Source organism: Schistocerca cancellata, chromosome 2 (genome assembly GCF_023864275.1).
Source record: "Schistocerca cancellata isolate TAMUIC-IGC-003103 chromosome 2, iqSchCanc2.1, whole genome shotgun sequence".
In the NCBI taxonomy this organism is placed as follows: Eukaryota; Metazoa; Arthropoda; class Insecta; order Orthoptera; family Acrididae; genus Schistocerca; species Schistocerca cancellata.
The window spans coordinates 122992595-123014591 of NC_064627.1; the positions used below are offsets into that span (position 1 = coordinate 122992595).

At 39.8% G+C, this 21997-nt stretch overlaps 1 protein-coding gene across 1 annotated transcript in view; it reads right to left on the bottom strand.

Moving 5' to 3' along the window:
* Nucleotides 1-21997, bottom strand: part of LOC126161375 (histone acetyltransferase KAT6A) — a 286383-nt gene that overhangs the window by 11990 nt on the left and 252396 nt on the right. Inside the window, exons 11-15 of the mRNA XM_049917149.1 lie at nt 16137-16516; nt 14700-15864; nt 10639-10819; nt 9808-10078; nt 7002-7391 (exon numbers count right to left, since the gene is read on the bottom strand). Coding sequence (XP_049773106.1) covers nt 7002-7391; nt 9808-10078; nt 10639-10819; nt 14700-15864; nt 16137-16516 — 2387 coding nt within the window. The remainder of the gene's footprint in view (nt 1-7001; nt 7392-9807; nt 10079-10638; nt 10820-14699; nt 15865-16136; nt 16517-21997) is intronic.

A 21997-nucleotide genomic window follows, 5' to 3' on the forward strand; every position in this document is an offset into this window, starting at 1 on the left:
TAATGAAGGCAGAACATCGTATGACAACAAACCGAAACTACCTCGGACTCGCACAAGCCGGTCTGACGACATGATCGAGAAAGTGGAGAGAATTGTTTTGGGGGATCGCCGAATGACTGTTGAACAGATCGCCTCCAGAGTTGAAATTTCTGTAGGTTCTGTGCACACAATCCTGCATGACGACCTGAAAATGCGAAAAGTGTCATCCAGGTGGGTGCCACGAATGCTGACTGACGACCACACGGCTGCCCGTGTGGCATGTTGCCAAGCAATGTTGACGCCCAACGACAGCATGAATGGGACTTTCTTTTCGTCGGTTGTGACAATGGATGAGACATGGATGCCATTTTTCAATCCAGAAACAAAGTATCAGTCAGCTCAATGGAAGCACACAGATTCACCGCCACCAGAAAAATTTCGGGTAACCGCCAGTGCTGAAAAAATGATGGTGTCCATGTTCTGGGACAGCAAGGGTGTAATCCTTACCAATTGCGTTCCAAAGGGCATTACGGTAACAGGTGGATCCTACGAAAATGTTTTGAAGAACAAATTCCTTCCTGCACTGCAACAAAAACGAGCGGGAAGGGCTGTGCGTGTGCTGTTTCACCAAGACAACGCACCCGCACTTCAAGCTAAGGTTACGCAACAGTTTCTTCGTGATAACAACTTTGAAGTGATTCCTCATGCTCCCTACTCACCTGACCTGGCTCCTAGTGACTTTTGGCTTTTTCCAACAATGAAAGACACTCTCCGTGGCCGCACATTCACCAGCCGTGCTGCTATTGCCTCAGCGATTTTCCAGTGGTCAAAACAGACTCCTGAAGAAGCCTTCGCCGCTGCCATGGAATCATGGCGTCAGCGTTGTGAAAAATGTGTACGTCTGCAGGGCGATTACATCGAGAAGTAACGCCAGTTTCATCGATTTCAGGTGAGTAGTTAATTAGAAAAAAAATCGGAGGCCTTAGAACTTGAATGCACCTTGTATCATATGAAAATTCATGCATTAGGCCTTCTGCTTGTCCAAAATTCATAGGTTTTTTTTTTTTTATTGTTGTGGCTATTTATAACATGATTTCTTAAGCATGTGATAGTGCACATCAGCTCAGCCCACAAACTCTTTGGCAAATTATTTCCTAGCAAGTGCAACCTAACCCTATCACTATGTTCTATCAAGGCAATCAGCTATGCCATTTTGCTGCAGTGTATGTGTCATAGTTACTTCATGCCAAATTCTTTCAGATTCACATAACTGTGAGCTTTCACATGAACAGTATTTTCAGCCGCTGTCAGTGCAGATTCTCTTTAAATATTTAATAGTTTGTTTTTCCATTTGAATCTTCCATTTCTTGACTTCTTCTAATACTTAGCCCTTATTTTTTGAGAAACATAGAAATTCATATCTGCCCGCTTCATCCACGATACTTATTAAATATCTATTGCCCCTCTAACTTAGTACGTCAGTAGGTCAGGTCCGATGAGACACTATGAACAAGTACTAAAATGGTTGTTTGTTCCTTTGAATTTTGTTTGGAAAAGGGTCTGTGTGTCGATGCAGTCTTCAAAGAGTCACCAACCGGGTTTACTTTACCCTTTTCAGAATGATCCCAGGACTGCTTCCTTCTCTGCTCTTTTGTTGCCTACTCTTACTGATATGCATCATCTGACAACACGACAAGTCTAGCGATTTTGTGTTATCTTCTGTTGCCTGCAATGGCTTCATATTTTATATTGAGCATTATGAGCAGTCTCCCACATTCATTGTAGAGTGTTGACGGTGAACTGTCTCTCAGATAATATAGCAAGGTTGATCTCTGGCACGAATTGTGTATTTTCAGTTATAAATTTTTTAACCAATCCTATTTCATTAATTATTTTCATCCTCACTGTACCCGCACCCACAGCTTCAGTTTTACTGCCATTGGATGAAGTTATGACTAAAATATCTTCATCAACAGATGAAGACTAATTTGATTTGGAATCGTGATGAGTTGCCCCAGAATCCACTAATCAGTTGTCACTGTTTAATTTAACTGTGTCACAGGAAGCACTCATACCAACTGAATCTCATTTCCTTTCCTCAAATTTCTTCTATCAGGACAATTTCTGGATATGTAACTGACACTGTGACATTTGTAACAAAGAAAGTACCTTTTTATATTACTTCTTGTCCTTTGTCCTTTTCTTGACCTTCATTCCTGTCCTTTGTCACATTGCTCTCCGAATATGGTTTTTAGGTATTTTTGATTACCGCTATCAGCTTTCAAGGATACTGCAGAATGTTTGCCTTCATTATATTCATGACATCATGCATCTTCAGCAAGCATGCATCTTTTAATTGTAGCACATCTAAACTCATCATCTGGCAAATGGCACAAAGCAACTATTGCATCCCATTCGTCTGGAGGTACAAATGGAAAGGTCACTGCTAGATCTCCACCTTCTATTTTGTCACCAATATTCACTAGATTTGCTACAATTTTGTTTATCTGTCTTAGATAATATTCCACAGATTCACAATTCTTCATTCTGAGTGCATATAATTTCCTTCCCAGTTACACAAGGAGAAGGTTGTTATTCTTTAGGGGTGAATAATTTTTGAAGTTCTTCCCATTGTTTTTTGGGTTTGTCAAATTTTTTAATAATTTTTGCTAGTGCCTTATCTTTATGTGGAATTTATATCTTTTTGTCAGTAACTGGTGCACCTTCACCAGGTTCCATCATGCCAGGCTCACAAATCAGAATCTGTTGGAATGTTTTTCATTTGGTATGACTAGAAAGTGTAATCACTCCATCTAGTTTCTCAATGCTGTGTCTGTTGTCCATCATCTCCGTAATTTCCCAAGTCATCGTCACTGTTGTTAGAACACCACATTTTCTTTCCTGCATAATTCACGAACACAGCTCAGCTTCAATCTTTTCCAAACTTGTCACATAAAAATATTCATTTGGTATTGGCAAATGTTTCCTCTTTGCTACACGTACAACATTTAGATTCACTAACTAACAATAACAGAGTTTTTTGTTGTTTACTAGTTGTTACACACAGCTGTACTTGCATACTGGTAATTTTGTTATGACAAGTGATGGTGAGCAAATAAGCTGTTGTACAAATAATGTCAGCTGCCTTCATGTGTGTGCCTGTTCTGGTAAGTATAGCCCTTTCCAGTTTTCCACAATCTAATCCCCTTCCCTGCCCATGGAAGGAAGCAGTAGTTCTAAAACTAGGACAGTGTTGTGTACTACACTTCTATAAGAAATTCTGAATTATTTCACCTCATGAAGTGAAGTATTGGTCAGCAATTCTGTCTCATAATTTGATAGTTTTCTTGACATTAGTGTACCACCTAACTACGAGCACTGCCACATGTAATACAGAACAATCATTCCCAAAAATACATGCTGTATCAGACATGATCCTGATAACACACTGTGCTGCCGTAAACTGTGTGGTAGTACAATTAACAAAATGAGCAATGCTGAGAGCATAGAACAGTAGTAAGTTCCACATCAGTGACAGGCCTCTTAGTACCTTTGAATTTACTATGATTATGCAGCATCAAATGTCAGGCTCTCTAATCAGTCTACATGATTTGTGCAAATGTTACCCTATATCCCTCATAAAAACATCAATTTCTTTAAGCATAGCCAGATTGCAAAATGCAACAGACCTGATGTGACCAGGAAGTGGCAAGGAAGTGCTTATGATAGCTACTGACTAAGGGCAGTTTGTTAGTAACCACAGCTCCCCCCCCCCCCCCCCCCCCCCATGCCACTTGCTCACCTACTGCAACAACAACAACAACAACAACAACAAATCTTTAGCTGGCAAGGGTTTTTAAGACTTTGGAAATACATCTACTAGGGATTACTTTTAATAATTCAAGACAAAGTTGGCATGTGAAGATACTATTGTGATTGGCTATGTTGGCGTTGCAAATGTTTTTGTATCTTGCTTCCAAATCAGAGATAGTTATTTGTAAGTCTATTGTTAAGCAATCTGTATAGGATTGAGACTGTATGTTTGGAATTGGCCAGTGTTTGAAACAAAAATGCTTCATTCATTTTTCCCTAGCTTGGCAATTGTTAAACAATGTTTCTGCAAATTTGCTGTGTAAATATATCTATGTGATCCTATTCAATAAAGAATACCTCTTAAAAGATGAACACAATGAAATTGAATAGCTCATTTTTAAGAAAAAATAAAATGTGTTCAGCCTGACACTTCCACTAACACTCAAAAAACAGTCATTGTAATAATATAAAGAGAAGTCCATGCCAGCACATTTACAGAAATAATTTTTCACTAATCAAAATCTTTAGGTACAATTACAGGCTGTTTTAAATAACTAGAAAAGGTCACTGGCATTACTTTGACAATATCTAAGCTGTCTGAATATTACAAAGCTAAAGCCGAACTGATTTTCGCAATATTTATTTTTTTATTTGATTCAACCAGGGAAAAAAGAAACAGTGCTTTCACCTTCCTACCAGCCACAATGAAACTGAGTTCCTTGTGCAGTAGCTCTCCTTGTCATTCTAGAAAAGCCAATCGGTACCCTTACAGAATAGAGTTCCTTTACTAGGTCTCTGTTAGCCGAAAGTTCTTCAGTCACTAGTCACCTAAATATTTTTTGTGTCTTTTGGCCTCCAGAGCTGGACAATGGAGGATTAAATGGGGTACAGTTCCATCTCCCATACCACATAGCCTGCATGTTGGGACGTCTTTCCTTATCCTCATGGTTAACAGTTGTTTCTTGAAGTCCCCTATGGTTTGTCGTTAAACTTCCCAGGAAATTAACCTGCCTCCTACTCATTCAATCCTAGCATTATGAACTTCTCTTTAAGCCTGGTCTCGGCACCATTAGCTTCACATATTTTTATTTTTGGGTTTTAGTCCAAGGTTCTACATGCTGGCAGGCCAGAGTAGCCGAGCGGTTCTAGGCGCTACAGTCTGGAACCGCGCGACCGCTATGATCGCAGGTTCGAATCCTGCCTCAGGCATGGATGTGTGTAATGTCCTTAGGTTAGTTAGGTTTAAGTAGTTCTAAGTTCTAGGGGACTTATGACCTCAGGTGTTAAGTCCCACAGTACTCAGAGCCATTTGAACCAAATTATACAGCATGTCCTAGAAGGGGTGATCAATAATTAGAGAAATGACAGGACCGCTCATTTATAGCAGAGACCTTCCTATGGACATGAGATTTGTTCCATGTGGTTTCTGTGACAGAATAGATTTAATGTACCTGTTGATATGCGCAGTCATTGTAGAAGAGCGAACGATGGGACAGAATTACTCGCATGTTTTTCGAAATTCGTATGTTCAACAGCTTGAGGACGTTCCTTTATGCTTCGCAGACTGCAATGTACTTCCAGAATGGCAGAGCCTCTCTACATTTGACCAGCCGTGTGAGGAAACATCTCAACCGGACATGACCTCAAAAGTTAAGTCCCATAGTGCTCAGAGCCATTTGAACCATTTTCTACATGCTGCCTCTTCATTCAGCTATGTAGTTTAAAATTTTACTATCACTTTGCGATAGTTAGGGCAGATTGTGGTCCAACAAATAGTGTCGCTGCCTCTGCCCTGGCTAGGTAGTCAGCACACTCATTACCACAAATACAAGAGTGATCAGGGACCCACAAACGTTTATCATGTTGCTTTCCCCTAGCCTTTCCGAGCTGCTTAGCTATCTGAATGAATGTGGATGCTACAATCCTTTTAATCTATGTCAATCCTCCTCTGCACACAATCTGATTGCAAATATTTCTGCCTGGAATACTATAGCCAGCTTTCCTTACAGGAACTGCACTCTAAAGAGTCTAGGCCGTAACACACACACACACACACACACACACACACACACACACACTGGCCCCCAACATCACCATCAGAATCATCTGTTTTTGACCCATCGGTAAACCATACTATGCTGCTGCTTTCACCATTTTAACAACATGGCACTAAAAACACACAAGCAGCGGTGAATGCTAGTAATTTACAAGATATGTCTCTGAAGTAAAATTTGATCTACTTGACTAAAACCAGCAAGCTTTTAACCATACTTAGAACTCACAGTTTTTTTTGTTATTTAAAGTGCTAATTGAATACACCCGGTTGTTATAATTCAAGTGCACCAATTCACAGAAGACCAGCGTGGGCTGTAATTTTCATATGGAAACAAAACTTGGTCTTATATCCATGCATTAATATGAGACAGATTTATATTGGAAGAAAATTTCATTCCAATTTTGGCTACCAGGTGCAAATCTCGTGCCGTACAGCATCTCTTCAACACCACCAGTGCTCATATTGACCCAAGTGTGTGCGCGGCAGTTAATAATGAAATCAACATTATTCCTTTCTCACTTGTGTGACCTTATCTGCCCGCATACCATACCTAATCAATTACGTACCGAACATTACTACATATCCTTCTTGCATTCAAAACGTCTGATTTGCACCTGGTGGCCAAAATAGAAACTAATTTTTTTCCAGTGTAAATCGGTTCCACATTAACACACTACATGTTTCACTGTCACACAATAATTACAGCTCACACTGCAGCTCTGTAAGTAACTGCACTTTCATTATAACCACCTAGCATTTAAAGCCATTTATGTAAACTGAATTCTCAATTTCATTATCATTTTTCATCACGAGAAAGAATTTAGTTACTTTTGATTTAAGTATACTCCATACTTAAGACGAGTATGAGAACTGTTAATTGTGTTTCATTGCAAATGATTTTTTTACCAGTCATTTAAAGTTAAAGGAAACTGATGAAAGGCATTAATTCATGCACGCTATGCTTCAAGATGGCACCCTAACATTCGCTTTTGAGGAAATGAATGCACAACTGAAAATACCACATAATAATTGGATTCAGGTTGGTAGACTGGCTTACACTTTATGATAATGCAATTTTTCACCCAGGTGTTTTAACACTTGGTCAACAAAACTAGGAAATGTTACATGGTAGGGTGAAAGTGGAGAAACTCACCTCTTCATTCTTTTGAAGGGAGGGATTTGGTGTTTCCTCCTCTGTTTTTTCTTCCAACAGAGGCGCTTCACTCTGTTCCTTCTCTTCAACAATATCCTTCACAGGTTCAACTTCATCAGCCTTTTCCTCCTCACTGACAATGTTGGTAATGTTTCCCTTATCTTCTTCAGAACTTCGTTCCAATTCTTGTTCTTTAGGTTCTGGAACTTCAGGGTCTGTATCTGGAACTTCAGATTTATTTATAGCATCCACATTCTCTTCTTTTTCACAAGTTTTTCCTTCTTCAACTTGAGATTCAGAAATTATCACAGCATTTGTATTTTTCTTCTCAGAATCATTTAACTTCACTGATGTCACTGATGCCTCCCCAGTATAACGCTTCATTAAACGCTGCAAAGAAGACACCATTAAATGGCACATTAGTTAAATATTGTATGCTGTCTCAGTTAAGTTGCATAATGCAAAACATCATTTTAAATAACAAGGAATATCATTTAATACTGTGAACAGTTACATGTTACTATGACACAGCTTTGGGAGTTCTGTGACATACTGATCTTATGAAAATAGTTGAAGAGCTCACAATCGCCACAAACAAACAACTGGAAGGAAGTTAATCATATCACGAACATATCACTGTGAAACAAATGTTACAGCCTATGAAATAAAATTCTAATCCAGGCTTAACTGTATATCTAGCAAATAGGGATGCAAAGAGTGAGGTGAATATCACTGGGGACATGCAGATTAACTGATGGAAGCTTCTTACACACAACCTACATTCTTTCATCTCATTTTATGTATGTTATATTAATCATTAACCTTTCATTGCTACAGACACACACACACTGCATTCCACACTGACCATGAAAATTGCTACACCAAGAAGAAATGCAGATGATAAAAGGGTATTCATTGGACAAATATATTACACTAGAACTGACACGTGATTACATTTTCAGGCAATTTGGTTGCATAGATCCTGAGAAATCAGTACCCAGAACAACCACCTCTGGCCATAACAACGGCCTTGATACGCCTGGGCATCGAGTCAAACTGAGCTTGGATGGCGTGAACAGGTACAGCTGCCCATGCAGCTTCAACACGATGCCACGGCTCATCAAGAGTAGTGACTGGCGTATTGTGACTAGCCAGTTGCTTGGCCACCATTGACCAGACGTTTTCAATTGGTGAAAGATCTGGAGAATGTGCTGGCCAGGGCAGCAGTCTAACATTTTCTGTACCCAGAAAGGCCCGTACAGGTCCTGCAACATGGGGTCGTGCATCACCCTGCTGAGATGTAGGGTTTCGCAGGGATTGAATGAGGGGTAGAGCCACGGGTCGTAACACATCTGAAATGTAACTTCCACTGTTCAAAGTGCCGTCAATGCGAACAAGAGGTGACTGAGATGTGTAACCAATGGCACCCCATACCACGACACCGGGTGATACACCAGTATGGCGATGACGAATACACGCTTCCAATTTCCATTCACCATGATGTCGCCAAACATGGATGCGACCAACATGATACTGTAAACAGAACCTGGATTCATCCGGGTGGTGGTGGTGGGTGGAGGTGGGGGGTGGGGGTGGGGGAATGTTTTGCCATTCGTGCACCCAGGATGAGTACACCATCACAGGCGCTCCTGTCTGTGATGCAGCATCAAGGGTAACCACAGTCATTGGCCTCCGAGCTGATATTCCCTACTGCTGCAAACGTCATCGAACTGTTCCTGCAGTTGGTTGTTGTCTTGCAAACGTCCCCACCTGTTGACTCAGGGATCGAGACGTGGCTGCTCAAACCGTTACAGCCATGCGGATAAGATGCCTGTCATCTCGACTGCTACTGATGCGAGACCGTTGGGATCCAGCATGGCGTTCCGTATTACCCTCCTGAACCCATTCATTCCATATTCTGCTAACGGTCATTGGATCTTGACCAACGCAAGCACCAATGTCGCGATACGATAAACCGCAATCGCGATAGGCTACAATCCGACCTTTATCAAAGTCGGAAACGTGATGGTACGCATTTCTCCTCCTTACACGAGGCATCACAACAACGTTTCACCAGCGAACGCCGGTCAACTGCTGTTTGTGTATGAGAAATCGGTTGGGAACTTTTCTCATGTTAGCACATTGTATGTGTCACCACCAATGCCAACCTTGTGTGAATGCTCTGAAAAGCTAATTATTTGCACATCACAGCATCTTCTTCCTGTCGGTTAAATTTCACGTCTGTAGCACGTCATCTTCGTGGTGTAGCAATTTTAAGGGCCAGTAGTGTATCTTTCTATTTTAATAAAACTATTCAGTGAAAACAACTCGTTTTGCACATCTTACCTTTAGTTACTGTGCTGCGTCAGATTAAGTAAAACACCGGAGGAAATAGCACGCACGAAGGCACATATGGTGGTAATAATAGTAACAAAATTTTAACAGATAATTAAAAAAATTAAAAACGATTTCCACATACCAGATAGTAACAGATTATGGCGTCAAAAAAGTAGATAAATCGAAATTGATTTATGTATCTACAGCCCACTGTGAATTTCATTGTATTAACCAATCAGTAGGTTGCTATTCCAACTGTATGCGGGAAATATACCATGTGTACCACGACATATGATGGCAAATAACAACACAATCCTCCCCTACCCTAGAATTCAAATCAAGTTCCTGTGTGTCAATACTGTAGCACTTTTGTTAATGCATAGTGTTTTTTGTGGTGGGGGGCGTCGTGGGGGTGGTAGGGAGAGGGGCAGAATGAAAGAAATAAAAATAGAAGAGACTGTTTAAGTACCTTCTTCTTTAACTTCGGTGGTTTGGGAGACTTTGGTTCTGGTACATGATTACGGCGGGGCCGGCCTTTTTTCCACCCTCGTTTCTTCTTTTCACCGGAATGCACAGCCCTCTTGGTTCTCTCAGGGAGATCAGTACTTAGCTGCTGGTGCAGAGGGGGCGGTGACAATGGAGGAGGTACTGCTGCTTCCCTTAACACTCCTACACCTTCCAATTGGACTTCAGGTTTCAATTCAGGCATCGGACAGTCTTCAACATCTTCTGAGGTGCTCCTAAAAACAGGTTTGATTATTACGCCATGAAAGGATAGCCAAAAGTAAGATCTACAAAATTAATCTATACAACAAAGTTCCCCTCATGAAATAAAAATTACTGTTTTAGCACTGAAAATTGAAAACTACAGGAAAACAGACCCTTATGAATGCTACCATTTCTCTTATTACTATAACTCTAGCTACTGTAACAATAACCCAAAAGTATTATCACAATTTAAAAATGAGCTTCACATACAGATTAGTAATCTAACTAGCAACAGTTTTCTCACATTCGATGATAAGAAGTTCAGCAACAGACAAAGAATTACACCACAGTTTAACTGTTACATAATCGGATACAAATGTAACCCAACGTCTAATATCTTGACAGTTCTTAATTCACTAGTGAGCAAGAGACAGTTGGAGAGCATATGTTAAGTTTTGTGCAATTCCCTCTGTAGCTCACACATTTCTTTATTAGCTCCATATTTTGTTATGATAGTACACTTTGCATCCAGCTTAATAATGGCAAAAGTATCCTACTCACAATAAAAACAGCTTGTTGCAACTTCACTTACTTTGAAGCTTCTTCTAGGCGCATTCTCTTTTCCCTTCGCTGTGACCATCTCTCTCTTTTTGGCTCCACCTTTTCAACAGAATTTTGTAGAGCTTGTGACTTTCTCCGACCTCTCGGCAATGGCCCTGGAGGTGTTTCACTTGGTTCCTTTCTCAGTCTATCTTCTTTCTGTGTCTGAGGAACTACAACACAAACAATTACTTTATTAGGTTGTTGCAGATGTTATGCTAAGACTACAGCATTGCACAAAGCTATAGTTTTAGCAATGAGATATGTACAATTACAATTAAAAATTTCAGGTCTTTACTGTTTCCCTTCCTACATCTACATCTGCACTTATTAAGCCACTGTTATAAGAGTTGTGTGAAGGAAGGTCTGGGGAAAATCATTTATCCAATTTTACAATCAAGGTCAGTATGGGAAATTTATGTTGGAGGGAGTAATGCGTTTCTTCGCTCATACTGGAATGAATCCTATATGTATTCTGAAAGTAGGGCTCTCCACAACATATAGTATTTTTCATGTATTGTTTCCCATAGGAGTTTGTCGAGTATTTCTTTTATGCTCTTACGATAACTAAGTGAACTTTTAATAGATGTCACAGCAATTTTTTAAAATTGTCTCCAACTCTTCCTTTAATCTTACTTTTTGAGGGACGAACATCATTTAAGAGGACGAGGAATTGTGATAAAAGAAGATAACTTGAAAATATCTACTTTGGAGGGCACTTTCAAAAAACCACTGTCTCAACAGCCCAGAAGTTAGTGATGTGACATTCCTGTATCCTACCACAAACTCCAAGACAACTTTCTTTTTCCTTCAAGTTACTGGAACCCTTAAGCAAGTTTCAGAGTTCTAGGTTATGAAGGTTTAATTCTACACCTAAATTTCACAAGTCACCTTGCCATGGGATACATCAAATGGTTTGTGGGAAAGATGAATGTTGATAAATATCTGTATGAGCTCTAATTTACCTGATTTTTCTGAAAATAATCTTTTCGTTATATCTAAGTGGGCTGAAGTAATATGTTGCTAACTTTTCTTTGAACATAGGCTTTCAAAACGTCACCAATAAACATTTCAGTGGCACACCATATCTCTTTGTATTATCTGCCACTGGAGTGTGTACAAGCGAACAAGGGGAAAAAATTAGATTTTTCTCAGATTTCCCGGTTAAAGATACACTTTTTCCTCAGTGAAAATATACTTTTTCTGTGTTAAGTGACAGTATACTTTCTCTCTGAAATGTAAAACTTATCAACCCTTTCAAGGTTAAGGTTTCATATACCGACGCAGAACTTCCAGCACTTTAGAAAACGCTGCTTATTTTCATATTATGGAAATATAAATTCAAATTCCATGAAACACAGCACATTAACTTCTGAAGCACTGAAATCGAGATTGCAATGCCCTATTGCAAGCCAATCCTGGCTCATGTCGTGTGATCTCTCCAGCCGATGGCAGAAGATACTCTGAGCATAGGACACGTGACGTAGTCAGCTAATAGCAACATCACTGTTAACTAGTGCGAACACACAAATAGGAAAAGTTAATAGTTCAGATAAACACACATAATGTAGCTACAAGGGAAGCTAAGCTTCCTCCTATATTATTGGTCTTATTTTGTGTCTGTTACACTTTAATGTGCATCAAACAAATGTGCCAATAAAATTTTAAATGATATAAATGTCTGGTCTTCCGGCTTGAAATTCTTTTACATGGGTGTTCTCAAAGTGTTATGTTTTAAATGAGAGTCAAATGCTGTGTGTTTTAAGAAATTCATCGCATACTCTCACACGTAACTTAGTTCATCTTGTGTAAAAGGAAATTTGATTTGAAAGTAATGCTTTTCAAGCCACCATTCCCAATATTTTCCCATGGCCTGTTAGAAATACTATTCATTTCAGCAATTCTAGAGAGTGCCTGAAAACGGAAAGTCCGTATGTTCATACGCATAAAGCATCAAGAGATTTTACATTATGTCATAAAACAAACATGACATCACAGGACACTTCAAGAGCATTGGAATTTCGTAAACCATACTGAAATACATAATTCATATATACAGATTCACAATAAGGTAGGATCCAAGCTGATATTAAGCTTGTCAGTGTCGTTTTGGGATGTAAATTTTCTTGGAGTACCATTACCGTATTAGCCCAGGTATGGTTCTTTGTTATGGCATAATGTCACACACGCCAGAAGATGAAAACATGCACTTTAAATTCAGAAAACAGTTGAAACTAGCCAATAATGTGGGATAGAACACGCACGCACACACACGCACGCACGCACGCACACACACACACACACACACACACACACACACACACCTGAATTGTTCTGCAAGGCAATTAATGCTCGACTGCCAAAAATGTGGAAATGAAATAGAAATTGCAAAACTGAAACTAATAACATGTTTTAGCCTTCCATAACTACGTTAATGTATTTTAATTCACTCAATAGCTCCTAGCCACAGAAAATCCATTTCGTTTTTATTTGAGGTGAGAGCTGTAAACGAAAACAGCAAAATCAGTAAATGTTGACACAGGTCATGTGGAGACTAATCCACCAAACCCACACTACAACCCAGACGGCTGTATGGATGTGCAAATCTGGCAGCTTCAATGTGCACACTTCAAATAGCCAAAGCAGAAGAGGGTATTGCTCATACGCGACTCATCTGCACCTGTGTGCTGAGAAATAATTGTTAAGAAAAAAATTCAATATGGTGCACCGTTTCTCATTGAATTCAAGCCAATCAAGCCATCGTGTGTGCAAATACAAGTGGCCTGCCACATACAATTAGTGTCAGTTGTTCTCGCAGAGGAAATGGTAGCACACAAGACTGCTCAGTCTTGGGCTTGGGTTCAATCCTTACTACTTTGTATCACTCTCTTGTTCAGTTTTAGGAAACCAAACTAAGAACACATTTGGTGACACCATCTCCGGCTGGCCGCTTCAATTTGTGTGTATTATCGGTCTGATTGGCTAACTTCCATACTTATTAACAAGGAAATCATGCAAATATATCTTTTTTTTTTCTTAACAATCGTTTCTCACCATAACCTGCCCTGCAACACCCTTACAAGCTTTTCAGACTTTCTGACCACCACACATAAATAAACTGACATCATTGTACTGAGAGTACTTTAATGCGGCAGTTTTGATATGGGAATGAAGGGTTGTTTTGAATTACGGTTGCATAAAATACCAGCAGAAGTCGGGCCTATCCTACCTCGTTTACGATACTACCAACTTCAACAAGCAAGTTCACTGCAGTCAATACTGAATGACTTGCGTTGTGTATTGACCATTGTTTTCTTTTCTTTTTTTTAAAATGAGTGAAGAGACTAATCCTGGCCGAACATGGGGTTCCAGTATGAGTTCTACGACACTAAAAAGTATTGGCAACACCTATGGCTGTAAAAAATCTGTCTTCGCACAAACACAATTCCCTGGTGTAGGCTGCCAGCACTGTGAGAGGGTGGCAGGGCTTGCTTCTCCACTGTCCAAGGCAGCTGAAGTTCTCAGCACTTCATGGTAGCAGCCGACTGTCACATTAAAGTGTCTGCACTAAATTAAAGTTTGCAGCATAACCAATGGTTAATTCAATGAAACTCAATGATAACAATTAACGAGATTTAGTTTCTTGGGATACTGGTAACGATACTGAATACTGCTTTCCAAGTAATCAAACGTAACAGGTCATTAGTGCAATTGACTAACTTCATGAAGAAAAGGAGCAGAGTTCCCTTTTGCATCATTCAAGCTTTGTGGAGCTTCCCTACTTCATCTTTTATTAACCTTATGCCTCAACCCATTACTCAGTTTTACAATGTAAAGATACAAATATTAGAGTCTACTTTAATTGTTTTTGCACACATTACCACCAACTTATAATATGAATTTTTTAAATACCTATATTAGACTAGAATTTCTTTCTATAGTTAAATTACAAATAAGGAGGTTAACATATAAAATGCAACATTTTCACTCTAGCAAATGTTGTTAAAAATTTTCAAATGAGTCTACACTATGAGCCTGTTCAGTTACAATTACCTGTATTACTCTGCACATCCTTGGTTTCTTCTGATAATATTCTACGCCTTCCAGGATTTCGAAGCGGTGTATCAAACTCTGACCGTCTGCTCTTCAGCTTCATAGATGCAGCCCCAGCAGCCCTTCCTATCGGTTGTTGAGGTTGCTGCCTCAAGCCCAGTTTGCCTTTGCCATGAGAAACATCTGTCTTGATCCTGCTATTTAATTTTGATTTTGTAGATAATTCTTCTTTATGACTAAGTCTTGCACTGAATTTTCCTTTTAAAGTACTCTCGTCAGTTGTAGAAGGTTTACAAGGAGTTTTTGTTTTTGAATAGTCATCCTGTGATTTTGAACTGTGAGTTTCTTTTACTGAAGGTTCAGCAACCTGATTTAATTTTGAACAGCTTTTTTGCTTTACAAGTAAATCATCTCCTGAATTCTGTCTTGTGTTTGCTTTCTGTTTAGGAATAATCTCTTCCACCTGATTTGGCCTACCATTTGACCTAGATTTTGTAGGGCTTTCTTCAACAAGCAGCCTACTACTTTTATTTCTATTAGAACTACTGTCTGAATGGGTCTGGGTGCTTGCCTTGGCAGGTGGGCTTTTTGCAGCCTCCTCAGTTGCAGCAGTCTCTGTCTTTAGAACCAATAGCCTGCTGGCCTTTAAAACATTCTCGACTTTCAGTTTTTTTCTATCTGGTTCTTCATCTAAACCACTTTTATCAGTCACTGCTTCAAAACCTGATCGTTTTCTTTTCCCAGCTCGTACTTCGAGAAATGGCTGCGGCCGAACATCAGGAACTTTTACTTCTGTGTCAACTATTAACTTCTTTTTAGGTGGTCTTCCGACTTTTCGTTTCTGCACAATAGGTGTTTTATTGATATTATCATTTTCGGCACTGTTACTCGTTTCTAATGTAGTAGTTACTGGAGTGGGAGCTGGTGTCGGGCTTGGGCTAAAGCGAACTTGGGTCTTCCGTTTCCTGCCTCGCTGACTTTGACTCTGTTGGAGCTCCTCTTTCACTTCGTTAGTTTTCATATCATCTTTACTTTGCTGTGGATTACAAGTCTCCTGTTCCTTCATATCTGCAACAACTGTGTTCTTCTCAATAGCCTCTTCATTCTCACTTTTGGCTATGTCCTCCTGACTGTCATTGTTCTCCCCTTTAGATTCTGTATCATCCTGCAGACAATAAGATGAGAATCAGACTTATCAAAATGCCAAATTATAACAAATCAAATGACAGAAAAGATGGAAGATTCTTTTTGTTACGAAAATTCCTTGTGACCTTAAGGGGAGTTGAAAACATGCAGAATGTAGTACAATGACTGGAGGCTCACACAATGTGAAGAAATCAAATACTGGCCCAGTTTTATTTGCCAATACTATGACAACAGAAATAAATGACGTGTAACACACGTTTTCCTTTACGTTCTTAAAAAATCACTCCATACCTCTTTGTCATCATCCCTGGTGGGAACTGTTGCAACAAGAGGAGTCCACCGAAGGCACTCTGGATCCAGAGGTATGCGGGTACGGGAGGCACGAACACGTGATGCGTGGGCATCAACTTGAGCCCAGTCAATAGCAAGTATGAGACGGCCATCAGGACAGCGTCTGACCATCCCAAGCATTTGTAGAGTTGCTGCCACGTCGTGACTATAAACTCCCGTTTCCTGGCAAACAGCATCTACAGAAAATGGCTCATTACGATGTTGATCCAGATACTCCAGTACTATTGACTTCCAGTACGCATGGTAAGAGACACGACCCAAATCTGACAATGGTTTTTCTGGAGTGCCAGGTTGACCCTCTTGCTTTGACAGGAGGTAACCTGAAAATCAAGCAAACAACAATTAAGTACACTAGGACCAATTTCTAGGGAAATTTAACGCAGAAAATAATGTAAAATCAGCTGCTTCTAACAACACAAGATGAAATCAATTTTTACAAAAGATTGTGAAATCTGGTATTTTCTACATTTCTGAGTAAAAAATCTTTTAAATCTTAAGACAGCAGTTTACTGATGTTGATAATGATAGTTATTCAATGTCAAAATTAGATCTTGACTTTTCTTCTTAAGAGTATAGAGTATGTATAACCTTATACTATTCATTTTCTGTTTAAAAAACTGATGTCTAGATGTGATCAAGTGGTAACAGTTTCATCTGTCTACATCACATTTCTAGACCATTTTTTCCCCCTTTTACAAAAATTACAGGGAAAAACATATTTGTTTTGGAGAGATATTTAATGTGGTCCATCAATTAAATTGTGTATTTTAAGCACACAATAAAGAAACCACCAGAAATACCGCAGTTTACCTTTGCGAACATGGAAATCAAGATGGTGCCTCCTCGTTTTGTTTTTATCAGCTGCTTGGGCTACATTACAGATAAGGCTGTCACAACAGACATCACAACACAGTAGAAATAATACTGAGTAGACAATGCCATAAACATTCTGTGTTTTGTTATACTCCCAATAACAAATTTGCATGATGTCGTGTGTCCTGTGCGATGGCTGGTTGACAGAGTGAAGAAAAGACACACAAAGTGGCATTTTTGTGTTTTATATGCACTTTTTGCAAAAGTATGTGTTAAAATATGTCGTTTATGGCACAAATTTTTGTGCAAAGGTGTGAGGAAACATGGCATTGGTGGTTAAAACTTATTTCTGTCCCGAGTTACCTCCCTTAGCATAAAATCCCAAGTTATCTTATTTTTATTAATTTGACACAAACTCAAAATCCCGAGTACACTTGGGCAATTTAACAACAGACCTTCAAAAAAATAAAATAAATATCCATTTCAGCACCATTAGTTAGGTGTTCTGTTACTAGAGAGCATCCAGTCCTATGTCTGTATCTTGGCTGTCCTGTCCTGTACTCCCGTTTAGGTAGTGCTTCCCAAAAAGAATGACAATACTGATTCTGAATGTGACGCTTATTACTGTAATAGCTCAGAAAGTGAAAAAGAATGTAATTTTACTTCATCAGAGCCTGAAAGTGATGAAAGTTCGTCAGGTGACTCACAAGTGGTAAAAGGGCAAAATATCCACTATGCTCCACCCAGCTCCTCCAAGATTTCTGTTCACAGGAAACATTGTTAAACACATAGTTCAACTTCAATGCTACACAGAAACTATGAAGTGAATTCAAGGTTCAGGATATTTTAGTCAAAGTCCAAGTGCACAAGTATACATGGGATTTTATTAATGGTGACTATTATGGGAAAAGGAATTTTTAATTGAGAGAGCAACAAATGTTTGAAAATCATGAAGTATCTGATGAGAGATACTTCTAGCAGAAGTGCAGGAAACATATCGGGTTACATCCTCACAATAGGACTTTTATGGCCACAGATACACGCATCAAAAACCATTTTGCATCACCCAGGTTCCCAGAGCTCCTGAAAATAGACGTTGACTGTGGGTACTGTACAAAGACACAGTCCCTTTGACTGTTCAGAGATGTCATTAAACTCACCCAAATATGTAAACAGCCATGCATGAGCAGTGCCTATTAGACGGAGGGGTTCAGATAGCCTATCAGTTCCAACACGGCTCCTGTTGTCTGTAGTTCAACCATGCCTAGGTGGTCAATACCATGGTTCTTTCACGTCCCCATTGTTACTTTGTGCCAGGAAGGGCTCTCAACAAGGGAAGGGTCCAGGCGTCTTTGAGTGAACCAAAGCAATGTTTGGACATGGAGGGGCAGAACAACTGTCGATGATGCCTCCTTCAGGCCCCGCAGTGGCTAATAATGCAGTAGATGTCCACTACCTACCGATTATGACTTAGAGGAACCCTGACAACAATGACACCATGTTGAATAATGCTTTTTGTGCAGCCACAGGACGTCGTGTTATGACTCTCAAACTGTGCGCAATAGGCTGCATGGTGCGCAACTTCACTCCTGGCGTCCATGTAGTGCAGTACAGATGGGTCCAACAACATGCCAAATGGACCGCTCAGGATTGGAACCCCTTTCTCTTCACTGATTAGTGTCGCAAATGCCTTCAACCGGACAATCATCGGAGGTGTGTTTGGAAGCAACCTGGTCAGGCTGTATGCTCTGCAGCAAGGTGCAGGTTCCCTGCTATTTTGGTGTGGCATTATGTGGGGCCGAAGTATGCCGCTGGTGGTCATGGAAGGCGCTACACCGTCTGTATGATACGTGAATGCCATCCTCCAACCAATAGCGCAACCATATTGGCGAGGCATACGTCTTCATGGACGACAATTTGCTCTCCCACTGGGGACATATTGTAAATGACTTCCTTCAGGATAACGACATCACTCGACTAGAGTGGTCAGCATGTTCTCCAGCAATGAACCCTATCGAACATGCCTGGGATAGACTGAAAGGGCTGTTTATGGACAACATGACCAACAGTGCCTTGCTGAACTTGTGGGTAGTATGCCACAACGAATACAGGCATGCATCAATGCAAGAGGATGTGCTACTGGGTATTAGAGGTACCACTGTGTACAGTAATCTGGACCACCACCTCTGACGGTCTTGTTGTTTGGTTGTACAACATTCAATGTGTGGTTTTCGTGTGCAATAAAAAGGGTGGAAGTGTTGTTTAGTTGATCTCTATTCCAATTTGCTGTACAGCTTCTGGAACTCTCGGAACCAAGGTGATGTGAAACGTTTTTAATGTGTGTATATACCAGTCTGTGTTAACAGCAGAAGTTCTTCTTTCAAATATACTATGATGATGATGAACTTTATGAATGATGAAATGGCAAAGAGCCTGTTATGTATACCTGGAATGGCAGGTCTGTGCAGTGTAAATATTCTGAAGAGATACAAATGCCTTCCCATAATTTAGCAAAATAATTTTCCACACTAGCAAAAAATATGTATATTGTCAAGTGTATTGTTGTACTGAAAGCACTTTGATTTCTGTGTTCAAATACAGACACCCCCACACCATATTGAAGGGTTGGTGACATAGCATCTAAGAATAAAGATTTTTAAGTTATGGCAATGCTTTATGTTTAAAAAATTTTTAACATCGTCAGGACGTAGAGTAGCTTTTGTTCTTTCACTGACTAAATTTAATAAATTTGAAGTTAATGTGCTCCCCTCTGCCCAAATGAAATATGTGAAACCAATAAATATAATTTGTAGATTCATGTTCATTTTCCACACAAGACTGAAAACCAATAAAATACAACAAAATGAAGAATATAACCAAAATATAAGCCACCAGAAAAAAAAAAAAAACACCAAAATTGGCAGAGTGCAACACCAAAATTGGCAAAAATAGGCTCAAAATTGGCAAAAGATGGGAACAAAAAGCACAAAGTAGTACCAAAATTGTAAAAAAAGATAACAATTTCCGGTTCCTATTTAACCTTAGGAATATGAACATACCGTATACACTCTAATAATCTGCGCACCCCAGTTTTGAGGAAGAGGGCGGCGGGGGGAGGGGGGGGGGGGGGGAATAAATAAATAAATATTTGCTTTAATTTGTTTAAAAAAGTTCCAACGTTATGATGTGTTCAAAAGTATGCATAATAACTACTGGTTTGAAGCAACGCTGCTGTACAGGTTGATACATCGTTAAAACGCAACCGATTCAGTGGCGTGCAGCTGGCCAGCTGGCGGGCAGGCGGCCAGCAGCATGCAGCTGGCTGGCTGGCCCATTGGACGGGCGGGCAGTTGGGGAGCATTATCACCGCCAGCTGGGACTCTAAACGTACTTACAATAGCGAAAAAAAGAAATGTGAATTATCTTGTTTAAGAATTTGTTAATACGGTATGTGCAATAAAATATTTTAGTCAATATCAGTAAGTTTCCTCTCTTACCACTCTATTCATCACTTTCATTGTCGTCACTAGCGGGAGAATCATTGTAGTCTTCACCATCTTCCCATAAAGCGTCGTCCTCTGTTCCATCCAGTGAATTCGTGATTCCACATTTTTTTGAAGGATTTTTCCACCAGTGGTTGCGGAGAGGAGTCCCATGCACTTTTCACCCATTCAAAAATCTGGGACAAATCCGGCCGTTTCATTTTTCCACTAGGAGTGAACTTATGAGTTCATCAGCCATCCATTGCGTATATCACTGTTTAAGTGCAGCTTTGAATGGTCGATTTATACAAACATCTAGTGGTTGTAGGATGGATGTTAGGCCTTCAGGGATAATGACCAAGTCAGTTTTCCCTTTTTGTAATTTGTCTCGCACTTCCTTAGTTGTATGTACGCGGAAGCTGTCCAGGACCAACATGTTGTGCAAATTCAGTAATGCACCAGGACGACGTTGCCAAACATGTGTCACCCAGTCAATTAAGTTCATTGTCCATCCACCCTTTCGGATTCGCTCTCACTGATACCGGTATGCCTTTTACTGATATTTTCGGAATAGTTTTCCTTTTAAATGTCATGTAAGGTGGTAGCTTTCGTCCATTGCCAGTTACACACAACATCACTGTACATCTTTGTTTCTCACTGCTGCCAGTTCGTATCATGATACTGGATTCTTCTTTCCTATTCACTGTATTGTCGAGCGGCATCTCAAAATAGACTGGCATTTGATCCGCATTACCAATTTGCGATAATATATAGGACTGTTTACAGCGCAGATTTATCACATAACGATGAAAATTCACTATTTTTTCCTCGTAATTGCTTGGAAGCTGCTGAGCGATAGTAGTTTTCCTCCGAAATCCTAAATCATTTCGGTTGAAAAATCTTGATAGCCAGCCCCAGCTAGCTTTGAAACTGGTAATGCCTAGTTCTTTGGCTAAAGACAATGTTCCAAGTTGGCACATTTCACTCATCACTGCGTATCCGTATTGTCGCTTCTCATCTACATAATCGCAGAGCCTTTTCTCGAGGTCCGAATGCTTTGCTTTTGGTCCGCAAAATGCCAGGCAATTACTATTAGTTTCTTGAAGCTGCGGTTTATTTTTTTGCCAGTTCGAATACAACTCTCACTCATGTCGTACTTTCTTCCTGATGCACGGTTCGGTTCGGCTTCTTCAATAATTTTCACTTTTTCTTTAGCAGTGTACAAGCGATAATGAGAACTTGTAGCCATAATTAACAAGTTTGAAGACGTTAATACTTCACTCCTAACGTGCTACTAATGCATCACAGACTGGGGCCACAACAATGCAATAGTAAAATGGGATGTATTGTTGGAAGCGGAGCAGTACCAACAATGTTTCGAATAATCCACGTACCTCAGTTTTTCGTCCTAAAATTCGGGAAAAAACATGCACGGATTATTTGAGTATATACGGTATTTCTCATAAGATTCATTCATTACACTTTATGTGCATATGAGAACAACAT